Source organism: Dendrobium catenatum, unplaced genomic scaffold (genome assembly GCF_001605985.2).
Source record: "Dendrobium catenatum unplaced genomic scaffold, ASM160598v2 fragScaff_scaffold_1119, whole genome shotgun sequence".
Lineage (NCBI taxonomy): Eukaryota > Viridiplantae > Streptophyta > Magnoliopsida > Asparagales > Orchidaceae > Dendrobium > Dendrobium catenatum.
In genome coordinates, this window is record NW_021319581.1 from 88323 (window position 1) to 103874 (window position 15552).

Consider the following 15552-nt stretch of genomic DNA (forward strand, 5'->3'; position numbering starts at 1 on the left):
GGATTCTCTTCACCTCTTATTTATTTTGCCATGCACCGGTGTATGATGGACCCCCTGTAATTTTATATGAATGAATCCACTAATATGAATACTTGACCTCGATGCTATTGATTCATTCTACTTAAATATGAGATTGATACACTCCTGTTTTCTAGTTATATTCGTATAGACCAAAGATTGGTATTGATTCACGGCAGATTCCCGGCATATTTGATATTTTATTGTTAAATCGGAACCCATCTATTCAATCCAAGTAGTGCCGACTATACTGATGTGTACTCTGTTAATTATCATTCACATATATAACAGATTCTCATCAGCGGATCTCTAAGAATAGCCCCAAACCCAGATCATTTTCTCCGATAAATCTGGATAGAATAACAAGTACGAAATTATCCCAGTCAATGATCTGCAAAATATATTTGGATTTCAAGGATACTATTATACGCAGATTAGTTGGATTGACAATCAATGAGATTACTAATGTGTGTATGGAGATTAGACTCTACATAAGACATCTTATCTTAGATAATACTAATCGAGGTTTAGAGATGTTTTTAATTGATATGATTAGGTCTAATCTTGATAGTAGCTTGGTTTGTGAGATGGATGTAATAGTGGTCTTTTTCGATTAGTAAGTTAGGAGTGTTTATAGTTCGTGATTGATTCATGATCAGATGATGATAATTTGCTTTTGAATTCTCGATTTGAATTGTCCGTAGATGTTCTCCTTAATATAGAATTCTAATTCTTTTATTCGTCATAAGGGTGGGATCTTAATATGTTTTGTATATCAGCCTGATTTGTTGTCATGGAGCTTGATAGTGTATCTCTCTTACTTTGGGTTCATAATTATGATTTTCTTTTGTTCTTCTCGTTATCTTTGAGTGATTCGAAATATTTTGGCTTAGTGATGATATGGCTATAGAAATATATTATTTGAGGTTTGAGGTATCTCGATTGTGTGAGGCCGATCTTCCTTTAGCTACATTTAACTAATTTAGAAGTAAAGTGTCTAGAACTTCCCTCTTGCTGATAGATTAAACTCATATGAACTCTGGACAGAATAATATAAGTATGATTAGTAAATTTCAGCAACAATGCATGACTAGATTGAAAATCTACAGCAACTAAGAATAGTAGTAAGATTCACTGATTGGATTCAATTAAATTGGATTCAAAATGCCTTCACTCTTGCATGAATATGATTCTATTTCATGAGATTGTTTCTGTTCACTCAGAAATCGCGACATTTTTGAATCATTTCCCGAAAAATTGAGAGTATAGGCGGCCAAGTCATAGCATTGAAATAAACTTAGGAAGCGAGTAAGATGATAACTTCCTAATGATTGTGACTTGTAATAAATTGTTTGAATCTTACAGGGGATAAATGCATCAGAAGTATTAGATGAGGAAGCTTCTGAATGTCGACGCAGAAGCTTAGATTTCCTGATGCTTTATGGTGTGGTCTTTATTGATTGACGCATAATTGTTAGTTGGATAGCTAATAGGCGATTTTATTGCATTTGCAATAGACAATACATTCGAAAATGCTAATTAATAAATAGTTAATAAGTAGGACACCCATATTAGAATCTTTATCGATAGCACTTTGATTAAGACCGACGCATAGATTTGCAATTAGAATAGAGAGATATCTACAAAGAGATTTTCGCATTATAATCACTATGAGGCCATGGACTATAATGAACTGATACGATGATTGGATATTGCACTCATGGAAGCACTTATCTCATATGATTTCAGAGATGACAATTGTGTGGAAATGACATTACTGTATTGATTATTAATCGATGATATTTATTTTACTATTAGTATAGCTGGATTTGATTTCGCTGTATAGACTTATGATTTCATGACGATAGATTATTCCGTATTTGCATAGACTTTACATTGACTACATCTCAGTATATGATCACTTTGATTTTATTTGAACACTGTATAACATATATCAAAATTTAACGATAAGCCATCCATGTCCTTCGCTTTGTAATTTTTCAGATCATTGTTGAAGTGTGATTTGTTTGTAGTTACTGAACTGCCAGTTTTCGTGGGCTTTTGTAAGCTCAATCCAGCTTATTTGGGTGTTGGTGCTATTTAATAATTTATCGACGCGTCCTTTTGTTGGCTAGGCCATATTGGCAACTAGGAGATGGAGTTTCTTTGGGGACATTCATTAAAATAGATCAGAAACATAATACTTTATTTATACATAAATATATTGAAACATCTACCTAACTAGAGAGTCTTAACGACATTACACACCTACCAACATGCATTTTCGTCTCAATCAATGTGTGTGGCTCTCAATATAGAAGTGATCCTCTTGACATAATTGTGAAACACTCCTTTCTCTATATCCATTAAGAAGAGGTTGCGAGCTAGGATCGTGTAACGCTCTCTCTCGAATGTTATAGAGAATTCTTGCACACGCGTAAGACGCTATAGAAAATGAAGAAAATTAGAGCTTAATCGTCACTATTCGGATTACACAATCTTTATATATACTCGAATACCTATTCTCGCATTCATCTATATTATATTTATTGAAAATTTATCTATAACCAAAAAAATTTTTGTACAGAATTATAGTATGAATAATGGATAACTATTCACTATCTAATATATGTCTTCTATTTGAATAAGATTAATTATTATTAATGGTAGAAAAAATCTTTGCACCCATAAATTTAAAGTTAAGAAATAGGTATTGTGTAATTTCTCAACTACGCTATGTCTTTTTATTTCCTCTCTAACTGTAATCAGAACAGATTAGTGCATGGTGCAACATTCTGTGGGAATCCAGAAGGAGGCTGCTTCTTCTATCCTAGTCACACACCCTTCACTATTTTTGTCATGAGTAATTAGATTTCAGATATACGTATGATTGTTACTGCCATCCTCGTTCACTTGAGTGATATGTTTCCTGTGTTGGATCCTTTCTTTGAATCGATGCAGCTTTATCTCTACTTTTTGAGCACCTTTACGAACCCAACATTAATATTCAATATTTACATTAAATATTGAAACTCTCACATATAGCACATGAAATATTGCGATCAACACAATAAATATACTATACAATATCTAAACTATTCAAAGAAGACAATGATTTTTATATTTATTGTATGAAAGTATTTAAGGCAGCCCAAAGTGTTTTCATGTTTTCCAATGAAGCCATACTCGAATCATATTGTTGCTACGTGATTGTGTTGTTGTAGAATCAAAACCAATTTCTCCAAATTATCTTCTCTGCTCTAATTTTGAAGTATATCTTGCTTGAAATGATTTAGTATATTTGATCATACAAAAATGGTGAGAAAAGCATAAGAAAAGATAACAGTGATACACAAGAAAAATTCGACGGACCAACTAAACCTTCAAGACTTCCAATATGAATCCAATAGGGTGAAGACTCTCTACCTGTGACTCCACCTAGATCGTTCAAAAGAAGAAGACAATGAAGGTTTTAGGAACATTCATCCGAGAAGGCAATGAACTTTAATAACACATCTTAAACCTAACATGGTGGTGCTTAGCTAAGTCGAGAGGAGGAATGTGAAGAGCATGAAGGCAGCCGAAGTCCAGGCGAGTCACAAAACACGAACGCAGGCGAATTCGCGAGCACTAACGCACGCAGGCGCAGTCGAAGGCACGATGGCAGCCGAAGTTTAAAGTGTAGGTTAGGCGAAGTTGAATAGCCGAAGGAATTATTAGAATACATATTAATTAGGTTTAGGTTTTTATTTTTATATTAGTTTTTTATGAGGCGAACACCTCGTTGAAGTGAGATGAGGCGCGTCTCTGCTTATTTGAGGAGTACGCCTCGCATATCACGTTCAAATAGGTCCACCTTGACGAATAAAAGAATCGAATTGTACTGAGGTGCACCTCTTATTGCACAATTTTAAACGCATGAATTACCACAAAATTGACTTTCCTTCACACCCTCTTAGTCACTCATTCTTTACACACTTACGTGATCTCCTCAATCTTTCATTCCCTCTTGCATCTCATTACTTGCCTCAAGCATCCCTATTTCTCAAAACCCATATAAAGTCTCGCTCATATAATGTGTCTCACTCACCTAGCTGCCGCAATAGCTTCACTTTCCCCTGATCTTCTTCCTTTCTTTTTTGCATGCAATCTCCTCTCTAGGCTGCAAGTGAGCATAGCATTCAACCTTGTACCTCAGCTCAATTACAACTCATTAATGAAAATTTGTTTAAGTAATCAAATAAATTTGAACAATTTTTAAAATACTCAACTTTTAAATAATACAAGCTTGAACAACTATGCATTTACTTGTTTATGTTTATAAAACAATATCAATTAAAGCTCGTGAACAAGCTTATTTATAAGAAGAAGATAATTTTTTTTGCTCTTTTGTTTGTGAAAGGGCTCATTTGGTGGCTTGAAAATACCCTGCTGATGTGTTCGCGAATAAGCTTTGGGTAATTGTTTGTTAGTAGGTTCTAAAAGCTCGTTTGTTAATCTAATGAATATCGAGAATAAAGCTTGTTAATGGCTTGATATAACTCGTTATTTAAAATATTGTAAGCACGAAACAAACCAAACATAAATCAAACACAAATCAAAATATGAAGATATGTCATTTTAAACGACTCAAGCTTGAGCACAAATTAAAAAGCTTGAATCAAGCTTATAATATAGCTCAAAACAGACAAAGCACTTGCTTAGCTTGGCTCTATTTCTTTTCAGCCTTACCCTTTCATTACTCTTTTGCAACCCATCCTCCTAGATACTTCCCAGTCAGCAAACCATCGGTCCACCAATCTGGCTTATACTCTCGGCCTCACACAAAATCCTTCGCCAAGGCCAACTTGTTGGCGCTTCTTCTAGGGGTGTCAATTCGGGTCAACGGTTCTGGTTCGTGTCCAACACGATGAGCCCGGGCATAAACGGGTTGACCCTAATCCAACCCGGTTTTACAAATGGTCAAGATTTTTAACCCGAACCCGACTCGCGCGGGTACGGGTTGACCCGCCCCGACCTGCGAATCTATAATAGGGTTTAGGTTGCCGCCCAACCGCCGGTGCGGTTTTCATCGATGTCCAGCACTAGTCAGTGAGTGCGGGGTGCATCTAGCTTAGCCATTCGAGGTTGAGCGCGAGTGCAGGCCATTCCACAGGGCCGTGGGTGATGAGGGTTTGTCAGTCTGGGCTAGGCCCGCTAGGGGCATGCCACAGTCGGCAAGTAGCGGTAGCAGCACAGTAGGTGGTGACAGTGGCAGCTCAGCTGTTACTAGATTGTCTGGTTGGAGAAGGGTTGAGGTGACACGGGTCAATTATGGGCAAACCCGGGTTGCCGTGTTGACCCGAACCCAATCCGAACTTTAATGGGTCCAAAAATAGGACATGAACACGACCCATTTCTTTTGTCGACGACCCAAACCTAGATTTTTCGGTAGGGTTAGGGTGGGGTTTTCAGGTCGTGTTAATATTGGCACCCCCTACATCTTCCTGTTGTGACCTCTCTCCCTCTCAATAATAGCCCCAACTCCACTTCACACATACTACCATTTTCCTCAAACCCACCAGCCCTCCCCAAACAAGAAGCCTCTTGACAACATCCCATTCATGTTAGTCTAGTCCTGACCCCAACATTTACAACGAGCATTCCACTTAAACCCATTATAGTTGACCTTTGCAGCCATCCCTTCTCATTTATCTGCAGCCGCTTCGCACTAACTCTACCCAACCTAATTGGTCCTCTCTCCTCTCTTTCTCCCTTTACCACTCTTCCACTCTCCTACTTTCTCTATCTCTATCCTCTCTCTTCTCTCTCAAGAGTAAAAAAATACAAAAAAGTAAAACAAAAGAAAAAGAAGTTTCCAAAAGAGAGCCTGAAAAAAATATTTAAAATAGAGGATATTTAATAAAGAAAAAGAAAAAGTTTTTAATAGTATATATATATAGTAGAATATATATATAATATATATATATATATTATATAATATATATAATATGTCTTTAAAAATAAGGTATAATGCAAAGTACTTGTGCATGTTGTTCTAATAAGGTGAGGAAAATGCAAAAAAACCACTTGTTTGTGTTATTCCAATATAGTGAGGAAATCTTGTATAGTCTCTTTGTAGGTAGTGAAGAATTATGTGCGCTTTTTTAAAACATGGTTAGAAGGCCCTCCGATCGTGATTTCTAACGACACAGATCATGCATGCTTTTATTTTTTTTAAGCATGGTGGGAAGCATAGTCGTCAATGGCGCAAAATATCACGCGCCATGGCGCACGGCGCGGCGCAGCGCACCTACGGCGCCATGTTCATGACGAAGCGCATGTGTTTAAAATAGCGCGCGCTATTGCGCCAACATGTGAGCCATGGCGCATTGCGCACGACGCCAAAATAGCGCGCCAAATTGATTTTAAATTTTGGTATAACTTATGAATATTTTTTATACCGCTCGTGGTACGCTAAGTTACATGCTCTGTATCACTCGCACAGCTCGGTACAACTAGGTACACGCTCGGTACCGCTGGTACATAATACGCTCGGTACGCTAAGTACATGCATGATACCGCTCGGTACATGCTCGGTACAGCTCGGTACATGCTTTGTACCACTCGGTACAGCTCGGTACAACTAGGTACACGCTCGGTATTGCTAATACATGCATGATACCGCTCGGTACGCTATCTAAATTCTTGTACCGCTCGTTACATGCCTCGGGTACCGCTAGTTACATGCTTTGTACCACTCGGTACAGTTCGTACAACTAGGTACATGCTCAGTACCGCTCTCTATTTCCATACAACGAACTTCAAAATTTCTCTTACAATAAATTTGACCCCGCCGGGGGGCAGCCCCTTGGACCCCGGTAGCCCCATATTATGTTTCTTGGACAATATCATATTCTTTTTATCTAAATTTTGTTTGCTTTTAGGTGATCATAAAATGTCAGATTTAGTTCTTATAGGATTATGAAGTAGCGGTACCGAGGGTGATGAAGAGGATTATGAAGTAGGAGACAATGTTGAGAAGATAATTAAACTTTTTTAACATTTGCTGATGATGATGATCCAGAAGAGTAATTTTTTTTTTTTTTTTTTTTTTTTTTTTGGGGGGGGGGGGGAGCGTCTATTGAATTTTTTTCTATTGGAGAAAAGACTTGAACCGATCAATGACAACAATTTTCTTTAAAAAAATAATGAGAACAACTTTTCTTTTCTTGGGAACATATCCCAATATTATATATATATATATATTAAAAACTTTTTCTTTTTCTTTATTAAATATCCTCTATTTTAAATATTTTTTTCAGGCTCTCTTTGGAAACTTCTTTTTCTTTTTTTTTTTACTTTTTTGTTTTTTTTACTCTTGAGAGAGAAGAGAGAGGATAGAGATAGAGAAAGTAGGGAGAGTGGAAGAGTGGTAAAGGGAGAAAGAGAGGAGAGAGGACCAATTAGGTTGGGTAGAGTTAGTGCGAAGCGGCTGCAGATAAATGAGAAGGGATGGCTGCAAAGGTCAACTATAATGGGTTTAAGTGGGAATGCTCGTTGTAAATGTTGGGGGTCAGGTAGACTAACATGAATGGGATGTTTCAAGAGGCTTCTTGTTTGGGGAGGGTTGGTGGGTTTGAGGAAAATGGTAGTATGTGTGAAGTGGAGTTGGGGCTATTATTGAGAGGGAGAGAGGTCACAACAAGGAAGATGGTAGGGGTGCCAATATTTAACACGACCTGAAAACCCCACCCTAACCCTACCCGAAAAAATCTAGGTTTGGGTCGCTCGACAAAGAAATGGGTCGTGTTCATGTCCTATTTTTGGACCCATTTAAAGTTCGGATTGGGTTCGGGTCAACACGGCAACCCGGGTTTGCCCATAATTGACCCGTTGTCACCTCAACCCTTCTCCAACCAGACCAATCTAGTAACAGCTGAGCTGCCACTGTCACCACCTACTGTGCTGCTACCGCTACTGCCGACTGTGGCGCATGCCCCTAGCGGGCCTAGCCCAGACTGACAAACCCTCATCACCCACGGCCCTGTGGAATGGCCTGCACTCGCGCTCAACCTCGATGGCTAAGGCTAGATGCACCCCGCACTCACTGACTAGTGCTGGACATCGATGAAACCGCAAGCCCGGCGGTTGGGCGCAACCTAAACCCTATTATAGATTCGCAGGTCGGGGCGGGTCAACCCGTAACCCGCGCGAGTCGGGTTCGGGTTAAAAATCTTGACCCATTTGTAAAACCGGGTTGGATTAGGGTCAACCCGTTTATGCCCGGGCTCACTCGTGTTGGACACGAACCAGAACCGTTGACCCGAATTGACACCCCTAGAAGAAGGCGCCAACAAGTGCCTTGGCGAAGGGATTTTGTGTGAGGGGCCGGAGTAGTAAGCCAGATTGGTGGACCGATGGTTTGCTGACTGGGAGTATCTAGGAGGATGGTTGCAAAAGAGTAATGAAAAGGGTAAGGCTGAAAAGAAATAGAGCCAAGCTAAGCAAGTGCTTGTTCATGTTTGAGCTCATATTTATAAGCTTGATTCAAGCTTTTTAATTTGTGCTCAAGCTTGAGTCGTTTAAAATGACATATCTTCATATTTGATTTGTGTTGATTTATGTTTGGTTTGTTTCGTGCTTATCAATATTTAAATAAACGAGTTATATCAAGCCATTAACAAGCTTTATTTTCTCGATATTCATTAGATTAACAAACGAGCTTTATAGAACCTACTAACAAACAATTACCCAAAGCTTATTCGCGAACACATCAGCAGGGTATTTTCAAGCCACCAAATGAGCCCTTTCACAAACAAAAGAGCAAAAAAAATTATTCTTCTTATAAATAAGCTTGTTCACGAGCTTTAATTGATATTGTTTATAAACATAAACAAGTCAAATGCATAGTTGTTCAAGCTTGTTTATTTAAAAGTTGAGTATTTTAAAAATTGTTCAAATTTATTTGATTACTTAAACAAATTTTCATTAATGAGTTGTAATTGAGCTGAGGTACAAGGTTGAATGCTATGCTCACTTGCAGCCCTAGAAGAGGGATTGCATGCAAAAAAGAAAGGAAGAGATCAGGGGAAAGTGAAGCTATTGCGGCAGCTAGGTGAGTGAAGACACATATATGAGCGAGACTTTATATGGGTTTTGAGAAATAGGGATGCTTGAGGCAAGTAATGAGATGCAAGAGGGAATGAAAGATTGAGGAGATCACGTAAGTGTGTAAAGAATGAGTGACTAAGAGGGTGTGAAGGAGAAGTCAAGTTTTGTGGTAATTCATGGTTTAAAATTGTGCAATAAGAGGTGCACCTCAGTACAATTCGATTCTTTTATTCGTCAAGGTGGACCTATTGAACGTGATATGCGAGGCGTACGCCTCAAATAAGCAGAGACGCGCCTCATCTCACTTCAACGAGGTGTTCGCCTCATAAAAAACTAATATAAAAAATAAAAACCTAAACCTAATATATGTATTCTAATTTCCTTCGTGCTATTCAACTTCGCCTAACCTACACTTTAAACTTCGGCTGCCATCGTGCACTTCGACTGCGCCTGCGTGCGTTAGTGCTCGTCGAATTCGCCTGCGTTCGTGTTTTCTGACTTCGCCTGGACTTCGGCTGCCTTCATGCTCTTCACGTTCCTCCTCTTCGACTTAGCCTAAGCACCACATGTTAGGTTTAAGATGTGTTATTAAAGGTTCATTGCCTTCTTCGATGATGTTCTAAAACCTTCATTGTCTTCTTCTTTGAACGATCATAGGTGGAGTCACAGGTAGAGAGTCTATACCCTATTGGATCATATTGGAAGTCTTGAAGGTTTAGTTGGTCGTGAATTTTTCTGTGTATCACTGTATCTTTCTTATGCTTTTCTCACATTTTTGTATGATCAAATATACTAAATCATTTTCAAGCAAGATATACTTCAAAATTAGAGCAGAGAAGATAATTGTGAGAAATTGGTTTGATTCTACACAACACAATCACTAGCAACATAATGATTCGAGTATGGCTTCATTTGAAAACATGAAAACACTTTGGGCTGCTCTAAATTTAATTTACAATAAATATAAAAATCATTGTCTTCTTTGAAAGTTTAGATATTTATGATATATTTATTGTGTTGATCGCCAATATTTCATGTGCTAATTATGTGAGAGTTTCAATATTTAATGTAAATATTGAATATTTAATTGTTGGGTTTCGTAAAAGGATGCTCAAAAGTAGAGATAAAGCTGCATCGATTCAAAGAAAGGATCCAACACAGAAACATATCACTCAAGTGAACGTAGGAGGCAGTAACTAATCATACGTATATCTGAAATCTAATTACTATGACAAAATAGTGAAGGGTGGTGTGACTAGGATGAAGAAGCACCTTTCTGGATCCCACAAGAATGTTGCACCATGCACTAATGTGTCTGATACAGTTAGAGAGGAAATAAAAACATACATAAATAAATCTATCATATCAAAATATCTTGCACAGAAGCAATTTGAGGAAAGTTCATTTTTTATGTCAATTTTTAATATATTATTAGATTAGTATACAAAAAAATTATCATTTTGACTTTAGGCAATTTTCTCATTTTGAGGCTTACGCCTCAGAACGCCTTGAGGCTTACGCCTCGCCTCATGAATAAAAAATGTTTCAATACCCAATTGCACAATTTTAAACAATGTGTAGTATGTTAAGATTTGGGATATTATTTTTTTAATAAATATTTTTAGATGACAAGACTTAATAGCAGACAAACGAGACTTATGCTGACAAATAGCGTACGAACCTAGATTTCATAGAATTCAATTCAATGATAATATGAGGAAATGGGGTTAAATTTTGATTTGAATTTGATTATATATATATATATATATATATAAAATAAATGTCATTCATGCATCTTGAATTGTGTGTCATGGCCTCATGCATAGGAAAATCTTGTGTTTCACTTTTGTGTGGTAGATAAGATAATATGGGTGTCTACCTTATACGTATTTTATATTTTCGAATGCGTTAGCACAGCCTAGCTCACAAAATGGGCGTCGGTTGAATGGTTTTGCGTGGCGTCGTGTCCATCATCGATCATTTTGCCCGTATTCAATTAAGGCAATCATAGAAATCCTTCCTAAGTAATTTCAATGCTATGACTTGGCGCAATCATTTTGGGAAATGATCAAATGGTTGGATGATTTTCGTTGCAATTAAGGCATTTTGAATCCAATTTATTGAATCCAGTGACTATTATCTATTGCTTTTTGTCATCATGTTTGAATAGATCTTTCATGGAGCAATTATGGAGGTCAACACTTTACTCTAAAGAGTTAAATGTAGCTAAAGGAAGAGCTCAAGATCCACAATTATTTTTGTAAAACAAGCAAAATTCATCCCAAGAAAGAGAAACAAAAGAAAAATTCATCCCAAAGAAGAGCTGATAACAAGGAAAACCATCCCAATGAAGAAAAGATGATAGGGAATAGCATTATCATCATCATCATCATCGACAACACTACTACTAGAAGACTCTTATCACAGATCTTCAAGGAACATAAACATAACCCTTTATATTTGAAAGCTTGTAAGTCTTCATACACACTAGATTTTCCTAATGTAATTGAATTATTGGATGACTGAAATTGACTTGTTTTCATTGGCAAATGATTGGGTTGGGCTATTTGACTTCCGTAAAGTTTAGTTGATTAATTAGGCATGTTGGGCACTACTTGGATTGAATAGATTGGTTGATTAAAAATCAAGGTCTGGTAAATAGAACAGGTTGGATAGATTTAAGTGGAGTTGATCAGATAATTAGTGGATTCATTTTAAATAAAGGAGGGGGTCCATCATACACATGAGCAAATAATATAAGAGGTGAAAGAGAATCCATTAAGAATGATCATGTTGCTTTGGGTGTTTCATATTTGAATTTAGAATAGAAAGTTTAATTTAAAAAGTGCATATGATTTGGTTAGAAGACGGTAAAGCACAGACACCGACATAAGAGATGTGCACAACATGACATGAGCACAAGACAATCATAAAGTAAAATATGAAAACAGGTTGGATGGATTTAAGTGGAGTTGATCAGATAATTAATGGATTCATTTTAATAAAGGAGCACATGAGCAAACAATAAAAGACGTGAAAGAGAATCCATTAGGAATGGTCATGCAGCTTTGGGTGTTTCATATTTGAATTTAGAATAGGAGGTTAATTTAAAAAGTGTATATGAATTGGTTAGAAGATTGTGAAGCATGAACACCGATATAAGAGATGGGCACAACATGACATGAGGACAAGACAATCATAAAGTACAATACGATACATTATGCACAATATTTTTTTATTAATATAAAATATATAATTAAAGAACCTAATGTAAATATTTTCTATGAAAAACATCACAATAAATTAAGATATCATCTATCTCACATACTCACATAAAAATCCAAAAGATTAGCAAATAAAAAATGCTAGCATTGTTCATTTGTACTGACCCCAAACATATGTAATTATCAACAACACACCAACATTAGTATTTGATCAATATCAATATTGTATCTTTTTTGCAAAATGCTAAAATTCCTAAGAAGAGTATATAACTAGTCCTTAAAATAACCAAATAAAATATGAGCATATAGATGTATCATTGATTGGGCACAATAGAGTCAGTACAATGATCATCTTCAGTACTGACAGCAATATCCTGTTCAATAGCCTCGAGTGTCTCATCATTATCGACGTATGACCAAACCATGAGCCATTCTTTTTTTCCTTTTTTTTTCTTTTGTTTGGAGGGAATATCTGACAATTTTCAATAAGTCAAGCATGTAACAGGATCTATCAAATGAATATTTGAGTTTGACACAAACAAAAAAAGTTTTCGAAATGCCTCTACTTCATATCATATGAAGAGGATAAAGATTTTGAATTCCAAGTGATAGTTTGATGAATTTTTTTTGTGTATATGCACAAGGATTAAATGGAATTAGTCATAAATGCAAACAACGAGAAAACCAAAAGGCTTATGTGAGATGATTTTGAATCTAAATTTGAAATAAAGTGGAGCAAATTGAATAGGATGAAGCAGGAGAGAAGCAATGAAGACCGATTAGTGTAAAGAGGCATGCTTATATGGGGTATTCTTCATGGAACAGTAGCTTCTCACCATTATTATTGTGGAATAGTAACTTCATGATGTTATTGTTTGCATAGCTAGCTTTTTGTAGTTATCGTTCAGTGAAAACATGAAAAAGAAAAAAAGCCAATTGTTGTTCATAACGAAGAGAAGAAATGCAGAGCAGCAACTAGAAAGAAAAAATGCCTACCCTTAATCTGTATCACAGTCATGTGATTAAGGAGATTATACCATGAATTTTTCAATAAATGCTGGAAAATTTGCTCTAATGTCATTTGAAAGAGCAGGATAGAAGCAAAGATCACGGTGCACTTCTGATACCATGGCTATTTAAAGGAAAGAATATGAGAGAACGAATTGACGAGGTAAAGTGAAGAAGAGATGAATCAAAAGCCTCCAAGAAAAAGTATTTTTAGATAATTTCTAAACATACAATAATTAAAATAATAGGAAGCATATCTAAATGGCAAATGGACATTTTCTCTTCATAACTGATAAAATGACAAAAAAAAGACAAAAAGAGCTCCCTAAACAAGATTTTAACACAAATAAAACTCAATATTAAGAAGATTAAGTAATACAACTGTAAAGATCTATGCAAAAGTAAATGCAAATATTCGAACTAGATAAAATAACACAGAGCTTACAAGTGCTTTCTGTTTAGGAGATGTCCGACAACAGATAACAGATGCACAAACAGAGGCCAGATCAAAAAAGGACCTCTCCAAATCTTTTGAAAGAGCAAAGGCCAGAGAGTTACCATCAATAATAAGAGCATAGAGAACAGAATTCCTTTCCGATATATTAGCTTTAAATTGTGCTTCATGTAATTGTCTGGTAACACTTTCATGAGAAGCCTGACAATAGTGTAAGAATTGTCAGTAACTGTACACATAGTAGCATTTTGTTAAAACCATGCAATAAACATGCTACCTTTTTAAGGGCTTCATCATCTCCCTTGGTAAAAACAGAGGGATCTAATTCATCTAGAGTAATTATGATTTGCTTCATATCTTTCCGCAGTAAGTGACAGGCAAACCTGCAAAAAAGAGTTCGGTCAACAATTGTAATTTTAACCATAATAAGATACAAGTCCAAATTCACAAAAACAAAATAATAAAGCAAACCCGATGTTGATTGCAGTTTCCAACTTATCACCAGTCAGAACCCAGATTCTGATTCCAGCTTGAGCTAGTTTGTCAATGCATTCAGGAACCTACAGAAAGGAAGCTGAAATCAACTACAATTTCTCTCTTTTTTAAGAAAGTTCTCTTTTTGCAATGCGAAGTTAGATCGAACATAGATGCTACCACTTAATTGTTTTTACTAATGAAACTGAGTACTGAGAAAAGCAAGAATATAAAATCACACAAATGGGGCATATAGCAAGCCAAAGTGATAGAAATATATAAATAAAATACAAACAACAAAACTAATCATGCAAACCACCTTGAATGTGAAGATCTCATATCTCACCACCTCAATTTGCGATTTCAGGATACGGGAACTAGATCATTGCAATAACGTTCCTCTCCAGTCAAATTTCCCTTCGTTGCAACCACCTCCTGTGAGTCTACCCCCTCCAATTTCTTCATCCTGAGCACTAATTCCGCCTTCTTCCTTCAACACCGGTAGCCATCACAGCTACACAAATTATCCTCAGCACTGCTTATCCACCAATAGCTTCTTTTCAATGAGAGACTTTCCCAACGGGCCCACGCGTTAGGCTTATTATCATTCTCATCTATCTCAAGTTGTTTAACTTTACTTTTGCTACCAATTTGTTGAAAGTCTAGCAGTGATATCATTTTCTTTATCTCCTATTTGTATTTTTGGTTCTAACAGTTAGTGAAGTCATCTTATGATACATATTTGTTCTTAGCATAGAATCTCAAAACTTTATTCTTCTCATTATTTTGTGCACCGATTAAAAAAGCGGTCGAGGCGTCCGAACAAAGGCGCGACTCAATTCGAGGCGCTAACCCGGTGCCTTGAGGCTTAAGCCTCAATGTATTTGACGAGGCGTGCGATTTTTTTCAGCGAGGCGTACGCGTCGAGGCGTAACGACTCGACGCAGCATGAGACCACGCCTCGTTAGGATTCGACGGAGCTCACAGCGAAGAACAAATTCCTTATCTTTCGAACATGCTGCTTCCGCTTCGTCCCTTTTGAGAGCTGCTTCGTGTTCGACCACAAGTGAGTTCTTCGATCCGGCAGGAGTGCTCGGGAATGACCTTTCTTCCTGTTCGACCACTGGTTTGAGTTCGTCACACTTCGTGTGAAGTCGGAGCTCGAACCGAAGGTAACACTACCTATTCGACCACTGTTTAAACTTTACCTGCTTCCTCTTTCGTATACTTTGGCTTAGACAACTGCAGGTAATGGGCTTTCTTCCTTTGCTCATGGAGTTT

At 36.9% G+C, this 15552-nt stretch overlaps 1 protein-coding gene across 3 annotated transcripts in view; it reads right to left on the reverse strand.

Annotated features, from left to right (window-relative positions):
• The window catches only part of LOC110095108 (probable phospholipid-transporting ATPase 8), a 45207-nt gene that overhangs the window by 8568 nt on the left and 21087 nt on the right, over positions 1-15552 (reverse strand). For all 3 annotated transcript variants that reach the window (XR_003702076.1, XR_003702075.1, XM_020820505.2), the window contains exons 5-7: positions 14269-14357; positions 14075-14180; positions 13789-13998 (exon numbers count right to left, since the gene is read on the reverse strand). Coding sequence is in view for 1 of the 3 variants with exons in the window: in XM_020820505.2 (XP_020676164.1) it covers positions 13789-13998; positions 14075-14180; positions 14269-14357 (405 nt within the window). In the remaining 2 variants the exon portion in view is untranslated. The remainder of the gene's footprint in view (positions 1-13788; positions 13999-14074; positions 14181-14268; positions 14358-15552) is intronic.